The sequence below is a fragment of the Atta cephalotes genome, assembly GCF_000143395.1.
Source record: "Atta cephalotes unplaced genomic scaffold scaffold00059, whole genome shotgun sequence".
NCBI lineage: Eukaryota > Metazoa > Arthropoda > Insecta > Hymenoptera > Formicidae > Atta > Atta cephalotes.
In genome coordinates this window covers 436485-446359 of record NW_012130123.1, presented here as the reverse complement: position 1 = coordinate 446359, position 9875 = coordinate 436485, and the positions used below count along the sequence as shown (strand labels likewise).

General features: G+C 32.4%; 2 protein-coding genes across 2 annotated transcripts in view; both read right to left on the bottom strand.

Annotated features, from left to right (window-relative positions):
- Positions 1–305: 305 nt before the first annotated feature.
- Positions 306–2852, bottom strand: LOC105623581 (NADH-ubiquinone oxidoreductase 49 kDa subunit). Its single transcript, XM_012204969.1, has 4 exons — positions 2752–2852; positions 2196–2629; positions 1215–1686; positions 306–711 (listed from the first exon to the last, which is right to left on the bottom strand). Exons 1-4 carry the CDS (start codon positions 2850–2852, stop codon positions 306–308), a joined length of 1413 nt encoding a protein of 470 aa, XP_012060359.1.
- A 3755-nt stretch (positions 2853–6607) lies between these two features.
- Positions 6608–9875, bottom strand: part of LOC105623580 (ankyrin repeat and protein kinase domain-containing protein 1-like) — a 6823-nt gene continuing 3555 nt past the window's right edge. Inside the window, exons 5-7 of the mRNA XM_012204968.1 lie at positions 8481–8724; positions 6943–7559; positions 6608–6753 (exon numbers count right to left, since the gene is read on the bottom strand). Of these exons, the coding sequence (XP_012060358.1) occupies positions 7006–7559; positions 8481–8724 (798 nt within the window). The 3' untranslated portion in view covers positions 6608–6753; positions 6943–7005. The remainder of the gene's footprint in view (positions 6754–6942; positions 7560–8480; positions 8725–9875) is intronic.

Below are 9875 nucleotides of genomic sequence, written 5' to 3'. Positions count from 1 at the left end.
TAAGGTGTAACATTAGCATTTCATATATTCAGAATTCGCGAATACGTCTCTCATTCGACAATTAAATAATTATATTCACATGTCCTTTTATTACATGCAACGAGATATATACAATATTTATTTATACTCATCGCATAGTCATATTATATGCGCGGTATTACATGAATGGACGTATATAACATGCATATCGACTTCTTAAATATCTATAATATATGTAAATCCCTATTGTAACATATGCAAAGGTTTTTACATAACTTATTTTAATTTATATTTCTACGCTATACAAATTATCGATTGTTAGGAAATTATCTATCAATCTCGCCGAATACGACGTCCAGCGTGCCAATGATGGCGACTATGTCGGCGAGGAAGTGCTTGGGTCCGATGTGCTGTAGACACGCTAAATGAGCGAAGCCTGGCGCTTTGATCTTGCACCGATACGGTTTGCTGCTACCATCACTAACGAGGTAAACGCCGAACTCGCCCTTCGGTGCCTCGATGGCAGTGTACGTCGCTCCCGGTGGCACTTGGAAACCTTGGGTGAACAACTTGAAGTGATGGATAAGTGCCTCCATGCTATTCTTCATCTCCTCCCGCCGCGGTGGCACAATCTTGGCGTCATCACATCGTACTTCTCCCTCTGGCATCTGATTCAAGCACTGGTGAATGATACGCAACGACTGTCGCATCTCCTCGACACGGCATAGATATCTGAAAACAAGAGGTATTGCGAATGTTATAAATAATATTTAAGAATTACATATATTGTATAATGCCATTTTTCATTCATTCAGATTTTTAGAATTTTTTGTGTATTACTGATATAGAATGATACATTAAGTATAACACTATTCATATTCAGTTAGAATATTCAAATTTTTTCTTTTGATTTCTAATTTTCTTGTTTAAAGATTGTTATTTTTTTTCTAATTCTTATGAAACTATTCTGTAATTTTTAATGACTGTACGATATTGTTAAATTGTCATTGTTAGTAGATTTTGTATATAATAAAAAAGTTGCGCAACGATAATGTAACGATATCGCTACAGTCATTAAGAGTTATAGAATAGACCTCTTAAAATTAAAAAAAGATAAAAAGTAAATCAAACTGAATTAAAATTAATCTGCATTGATAGAAACAGATATTAGTAATCTTGTTTTTCTATATTTTAATATCTTTTTTTAATTATATAATTCAATTCTCTCGACCTACCTGTCATAGCAATCGCCGTTTGTGCCAATTGGAACGTCGAAATCCATTAAGTGGTAAGCGTCGTAAGGTGCAACTTTCCTCAGATCCCATTTTATTCCAGACCCTCGTAACATCACACCGCTAAAGCCCCAATTTAGCGCGTCCTCTGCAGTCACAGTACCGATATTGATTGTGCGCTGCCGCCAGATTCTATTGTCTGTCAATAGATCTTCTATCTCATCTAATCGTGCAGAATACTTGGAGGCCCAATCATATATGTCATCCATCAGACCCAATGGTAGATCCAAGGAGACACCACCGGGCCTTATATAAGCTGCATGCATACGGGCGCCACTCACACGCTCATAAAACTCCATCATCTTCTCTCGCTCCTCGAATAGCCAGAAGAAAGGCGTAAGAGCGCCGATATCCAATGCGTGTGTTCCAACACCCATAATGTGGTTCAAAATCCTCGTAATCTCCGCGAAAAGAACTGCAAGCAGAGAATTCTATCAGAGACCTTGAATTACAGGTTTGTAAAAATATAAATCAGACTCGGACAATTTTAAATCACAGATTATTAATTATGATGACAATTATATTATCTATTGGCTAAATTTTAAATTGTAAGTTATATCAATATTGAGAATGTCCTGATTAGAACATTTGAAACGTTTATTAGAATTAGCTTATTTTTGTTTTTAATAGTTCAGCATTAAAGATCTTGCTCGACTTTTAGCCTTACATCTTATTGTTTTAATTTTAAAATTATTTAAGCCTTTTTACTATATATATATTTGAATCTTTTATAAAAGAATATATTTATTCCAACATATTCCATAAATATTTTCTGTAGATAATTAGTTTACACTTCAAAAAAGATTTAAAGTAAAATAGAAATGTGTTTGATACTTTTGATGAAAGCAAGAAATAGTTCTAATAGAAAAATAAAAACAGATTTCATGTTATTCCAACAGAACAAGATTCACGCATTGCTTTTACCTCGAATGTACTTCGCGCGCAGAGGTACGTCTATATTCAGCAGTTTCTCAATCGCCATGGAGAAGCACTGCTCGTTGCACATCATAGAGACATAGTCCAAGCGATCGAAATAAGGTAATGCCTGCATGTAGGTCTTATATTCAATCAATTTCTCTGTGCCACGATGCAGGAGACCAATATGCGGATCGGCGCTGACCACAATTTCGCCGTCTAACTCTAGGATCAGCCGGAGGACACCGTGAGCAGCTGGATGCTGTGGGCCAAAGTTAATCTTCAAATTTTGTATAGTTTGTTCCGCCAGGGGAGGAGTAGCCAGGACAGACTCATTCTGCGGCGGTGTCCAATCGATCTTCTCCGTGGTGTACAGAACCGGTGTGTTGAATTGCTGGAAGAATTCCCCGTCCGGATTCCATTGATGACCATTACGATGTTGGCTGCGAAACATGTATTGTCAATAGAGTCCATCACGTCGTATGGCGAATAGGTTATATCATTATATAACACACATATGCGATTAATAACAGAGCTACGTTTAAGCGTAATTAATTTGACTTACACATTAGTGATTGCTGGTGCATTATTCGGCGCCAGCAACCTGCCAGTGCCGAAAAATCCTGCGTTTTTACGCAAGATCGAACCCAACACTCTGGCCGCCATGATGCTCACATTGCTCACATCTCGCATCACATCAATGCGATCAATGCAACAGCGGCGGCTCAGTCGGTATAAGGTTTGATTTTGTCAACCACTTTTTATCCTCTTTATGATAAAAAAGAATCTAATTATTTTATTATATAATTTCTCTTAACTACAATTAGTTTCCCCAAGCAAAACAACAGGTACAATAATGTCAAGACAAATCGTGATTGATCGAAAGTGACTTTTAATAATCACTTTAAAGCTATTTCCACTGTATCATTTTGATGTCATGATGATAATATAGGTCATAATGATATCTATTTTAATTTTTATTATTGAACATGATATATTTCTTTTATTTAAAATGAAATAAATATATGTTTGAAATTTAACGAAAGCGAATAATGCAGCAATATAAAAATAAATATTTTTTAATTCTATTATATACGTATATGATCCACTTAATTGAATGAAATCTTAAGATCAGATTTATAAGACGATTTTAAAATTGAAGTTACAAAGATTTGCCCGTTACCCAAGAAATAAAAATCAACAAAAAATCAATATCAATTATAAAACAATTAAATTTTGTAACAATAAGAATCATCTTTTTGACTTTCTCTCGACTTGATGTGTTCCTTGGATAAATCTTTAGCATTTTATCACGTAATAATAATGTGATTCTTTTATCTCGAATATAAAAATAGATTGTAAGGGATTAAATGGGATCTTTTAGGTGTAATCAAATCAATTGTTTTTAAAAGTCAATATTTCGCATCACGATACTATTTTTCAAAAACAACATACAAGATATAAAATTTATATAAACAAATTATAATTTCAGACATACAATATTTGTATCCGGTAAAACATTTTTCATACATGAATATGTATAAATATGTATAAACATACATAAACACGCATAAATATTTATAAACATGTATATTTATAAACATGTATAAACAGCAAACGAGAATGAAGTAAAATGGATTGAAATTTTTTTCTATCCGAATGCGTATTTTAAATAGCGAATACTTGTTTTTTAATTCAATTGGATTCAATTGGATGCAATTGGATTGAAAAACTGCATTTCCTATTCAAAATTTTAAATTGAACAGTATTCACAATTATATGTTTTTGCACAGAAAAAACTAATATTATTTTTAGACTGAAAGGCATAGAAATATAGTATGCTCCATGCAATTTCTATAAATGAATAAAAATGTATTCAGGATTGAAAAGCATTCATTTTAACATTCGAGAATCAATATTTCTGAAAATCTGAATCTATTTCAATTCATTTCAACCTATTCTCGTTTTCTATAAATTATATATGAAATATATATATTTCTTCAAACTTGATTTTTTTTCTAAAATAAATAGTGCGAAAATTATCTTTTTAATTATTTTTAATGTTTTCATATTATTATTATTTCTATTACACTAAAAAATAATTTTACAAAAGAAAAAAAGATGTATGAACATATTTCATACACGTATGGACATATTTCATATATAATTATACATGTTTAGAAATATTTATACGTGTTTATGTATGTTTATACATATTTATACATATTCATGCATGAAAAATTTTTTACCGGGTATAATTACATAAATTTATGCATTTGTATTTTTTCGTATATCCATATATTGATAATTTATATATTTTATTTGCTATAAATAGAAGACCGATGATCTTTCTCTCTATTCACATATCTCGTTTTAAGCATTCACTTTCCCGAATTTGAATCATTTAAGTTTCGAGCGCGTGGATCTTGACCTTTTACTGCTGATTCTATTTCCGCCTAAACTTGAAATTCTGCTTCGCTCATTCGCAAAACGAGAAATCATGGTGACTATCGTCCCGTCGTTTCTCGTGGATATTTCAAACCAAGCTTGGAGGAGCGCCATGGAATTTCCGTATTTTCCGAGGATTCAGTGGCGTACAGTATGTCAGTTAACGCACTACTTTAGAATTATTTATAGGATACAATTTTAAGCATTATATGCCTATATTCTCTTACTCGTCGTAAAGACGAATAAATAACGCCCGTTTCTACTAATGTAGATTATATATAAATTTAAAAAGTGAAATTGAGTTCAATATCAATACTAATATAATATTTTGTTCGCAAATTAGTATGCTGATTGTTTCGAAGATCAGGGCAATTTTTATAATTGCTTACTGTCTTTTATATTTTTGCCTGTTTGGCGATTGCTAAAAGACACAAAGACATTTCGTCTCAATTGATCGCAATATTTCGACATTATTTATGCAAATTTCAATTAGTTATAAATTAATCTCTTTTAACATATCATAGTAATTACTAATCAGGAAATTTGCATGAATAATGTCGAGGTATTGCGATCAATTGAAACGAAATATACTTGTCTTTCATGAATTGCCAAACAGGCAGAAACACAAAAAAAACAGTAAGCAATTGAATATGAAAATTGCCTCGGCCTTTTTCAAAACGATCAACATATTAATTTGCAAACAAAGCATTATATTATTGAGTATTGATGTTGAGCTCAATTTTACTTTTTTAGTTTAACGTTTTTTTTCGATTCGTCTTATTCTTTTATTAAATAATTTTTATTTTTGACTTTCACAAGCTTTATTTAACGTAATGATTTTTATTTTTATTTGATTTTACTATTTGTTAAATTAATTTTATCACACAAATGTATCTTAAATATCTATTTATATATTAACATTATTATTATTTTAAAAGTTGAGGAAGTGTTTTGAGAGACTTTCATTCGCTTATGCGAATCATCCGTACTCATTAAACTCATACTTGCGTAGATGTACAGGAACCTCGAATTTCCTCGGGCAAAGCGATTGCAAAAGTTTGACGCAAGTCACGGTATTGAGGCTGCTATTTCGAGGATAGCGATGGTGTATGGATCATTGTTGCACCAACATTCTGCACATCGCGGAATCATCGCACAACTCTTGCAAGCATGCAGCTGCTCTTATCAAGCATAGATGAATTAGCGTTCCAATTTGATTTCTCTTTATTTCTCTTTATTGTACATTGAACGTATATATCATCGTATATGCAAAGATACAAAAAAATCAATCATTTCGCGATCATTGAAAGAAATCCTCTTCAGCTATGCGGGACGACGAGTATAATTTCGCTGTATATAACTTTGAGAGATAACGTAATATTTCCAGATTGACGATGCGAGAATGTTCGAGAATGTTAGCGAAAAGCGCACACTGAAAAAAAAGTCTAGTAATAGCTATCAAATATATTTTGTTTAGCAATACTAGTGCAATATTTTAAAAATATTGCTAAACATAATAATAGTAATCAATCGTTCGGAAATAATTAAAAAAGTAAAATAAACGTTTAGATATTTGGTTTTGATTATATTAATTGAACACATTTGATTGAAATTATTTCACTAAAGCTTTAGTAAACTATTATCTAAGACCGATTATTACTAGACTTTTTTCAGTGCAGAATCTCGGCCATTCACGCGTTTGAGCAACGGAAATAACGCGTTTTGCATTACTTCTATCTAATGGTCTTCCCAACATAGAAAGTAGAGAGAAAGACATACATACAAAACGTACATTTGGTGACTAGAATCATAACGAGTACAGGCAAAATATATATGTATTACTGTCTAAGCTTATATCACTTTTTATGCATCGTACAAAAGAAGAATACTAATTGCAAGTAGAAACAAGAGGTCATTGCTTCGACAACATCGTTATTATACTCGTTGAACTGATGTAAACTCACAATATCTACTTTGTGCAAATATTTTATTTTCCATTTTGTCTCCAACAATCTTTAAAAAATTGACTTCAACTCCGATACTATCGATTCCGATGTAGTTTCTAGCGAGATAATACTCATCTTTTTTATCTCAAATCTATAATTTTGAGATTGAAGCTCTGAAAAACAAAACAGCACTGGTCAATATTAAATTAAAATTTTATAATACCTTCTTCATGTAGCTTTAAATAATAAAAAAATTTTTATTTATTAAGACTAAAATTTTTTTATATAATATTGATTGTATAAAGGCTGCTTAAAATTATTTTCGAGCATAAAGCTCGGGAATATAAGAATCTCGCAATTACCGAAAATCCAAGGAAGTACTCCGACATATAATATCATCTCTCCTCTCAAACTTTAACTCTCGGTTAGTAGTAGTCATAGAGGAGGTAACGATGCAATGACTGCGGTAGCTGCAGTTTCCTGACAATTTTTGGTAGCTTGGTACCGCAGAGTTTGCGGACTATTAATCTCGCTTGATGGGTCAACGGCAGCGGAGTTTTAGCTGCCTCCATCACCAAAGCCTTCTGTGCGTCCGTCAAACTGCTGGACCGTCGTATCATACAGGGATCAAAGCTCTCCGCCGCTTCCAATAATGCGCGTAGCAATCGCGGCTTATCGGCCGTATTCTGCAAAGAATTGAGGATACCGTGTGGATCGCGAAATTGTGTCTTGATCACTACTCGGGCACCGTATTTCAGCAGCAACGCCACTATCTCCACCGATGGGTTCTCGTTAGAAGCGACGTATTCAGCGAGCACCGGCCTTAACGCCGGTCCATCGTCGCTGCGTATCACTAGATTGGGATCGGCGCCACGTTCCAGCAACATACACAGGATCTCTAGCCGGTTCGGGATATTATCCGCGCATGCCACGTGTAATGGGGAACCAATGATCGGCGAAGTGGCGTTCACATCCGCGCCTGGAAAATCGCAAACGAAAAACTGCATTCTTTTTTCTTTATATGAGACTTTATTTGATTAAACAATATTAATTCAATGAAACAATATTGAATAAAGAATTTCTTAAGATCGTAAATATGAATACGCAACATATAGAGAATAAAAGCTGGATTAAATTATTATCACTACTCTTACAGAAATTTAATACTTAATCATTAATCCTTTTAGTATACACGATGATTTTTTTTTCATTACACATTTCATATTCCGGATTAATTGTCATCATTTTTATAAGTACACAAAAATTATTAAGTGAATCATACAATACTTTAATTAATATCTTTTAATTAATATCTTTAAAAAGTGAGATATAGAGTATTGTAAATTGTATATAACTAATTTCTTGATTCTATTAGTATTATATGTATATACCATTTCAAAAAAAACACTTAAGACACGAATGTGATCTAATCGTGTGTATACTTTGAAATACTAATTAAAAGTATTGAAACAATTTAACATTAAAAATAAGTAATTAATTACTATCTTTCAGTAAATCTTTTTATTAAATTGATTAATTAACTAACTTAAATTCAGTATTTAGATTTCCGTAAGGACATTGAAATATTTAGATAAAATTTATAGTTATGAATAAATTCAGATATAATTTCCAAGTGCAATGCTAGATCAAACTTATGAAAATAAAAACGATAGTTCATGGACAATCAAATTAATATTATTATTACATTACAATCAAATTAATATTAAATCAACGTTATCAAGAACAATTTTTGGCCAACATGATCGCAAGGTCAATCACAAGGAAAAAAAAGTCTTACGACGTGGATAGATTTAATACCGAACGCGCATGAATTGGCCTTCGGATGCCGCGCAATTTCGGCCGTATGCCAGCGTTATCGGTCCGAGATACCGCGACTCACCCGCTTCGAGCAGCATTTCGACGATCGACGGGTCACCCTTGAGTATGGCCAAATCCAGGGCCGTCGGTTTCTGGTAGTCCGGCCCGAGATCCAACCGGGCGCCTTGCTTAAGCAAGAGATTGATTACCGCCGGATCGCCGCCGAGAATCGCGTAATGCAGCACTGTTCGGTAATCGTGCCTGGCGTCCGCCGTCGCGTTCACATCTGCACCGTAACTCAGCAGCAGAAGCACCGAAGAAATGCCCTGCGACATTCACGGTTGAGAAATCAGCTCTCCGTGAGTTTGCGAAAATGCAAACGTAACATGTAATTATAGTTACTGTATGTTGAGCATAGTACTGAATTTTAAGAAATTTGAGTGACGCAATTGTTTCGAAAAGAGAGTAAAGTAATTGTAATCAATATGCCATTAATATGACTTACTTGTTGTTTGTAGGCAGTTACATTAAATCATAAATTAAGGAAATAAATCTTCATTGCATTCATTGTAAATATTAAAAATGTGAAGCAGTTCTTTTTAAACAATTACTATAACAATTATAATTCGAAATTGGACCGATGAGAATAAAGTTTAATTAATGATCAAGAGAGAATCTTGTAAGAGAGAATCTCTCTTGAGGGCTGTTTACGATGTTGATCAAAATATCCTTACCGAACGTTAAATTCATAATTTCGAATTTCTACATTACTCGGATGTCGGCGATCTGAAAATCTCTCACGATACAATTGTGTAGCTTTCATGTAATCACGCTCATATTTTCCCAATATCAGAAGTACATCGACAGGGTTGGGTAATAGTACTAGTTAAAACGTCAAGAGTTAAAAAAAAGTTAAAAAGTTAATAACTTTTAACTTAGTTAATTTTAAATGTATTAATTTTTAACTTAATTTAGTTACTTTTAAACTTTAATTTATTAACTTTTTTTTAAATTAAAAATTTTTCTATATCTCTTAATGCAAATTTTTTTTTTCTATAAAGTCAAACATTAGAGAATTAATTTAGAAAAAGTTCAATGATGTTTTATGATGAGAGATCTATAATAAGAGTAACACCATAAGGTAGCCAATTTTTATTATATGATTTGCTAGATTTTATCAATTCTTATATTTAAATCACATTAATTTTAGGTATCATAATTTATTTTAATAAATAATTATATTTTAGTAATATAAATATAAAATGAGATTAGATGAAGAATTGTTGTAGAACAGTACTGCACATCTCCTCATTTTCTAAATTTTTATGTATATTTTTTGTAACAAATATCTCGTATAGTCGAAATATAATCGATGTAATCGTAAACATGCATGAGCAGATGTTTCAGAAGTTAAAGAAAGATAAAGGTTAAAGAAAGAGAAATAATGCAAATATATCTCTTTCGCAAGCATCTCTTC

Bases quoted from the DNA above. Each gene is read 5' to 3' on its own strand.
- LOC105623581 (XM_012204969.1), bottom strand. From the start codon at position 2,852: ATGGCGGCCAGAGTGTTGGGTTCGATCTTGCGTAAAAACGCAGGATTT. The intron at 2,630-2,751 runs GTAAGTCAAATT...CATGTTTCGCAG, and splicing joins GCACCAGCAATCACTAATGT to CCAACATCGTAATGGTCATC. The intron at 1,687-2,195 runs GTAAAAGCAATG...CTCTGCTTGCAG, and splicing joins GCGCGCGAAGTACATTCGAG to TTCTTTTCGCGGAGATTACG.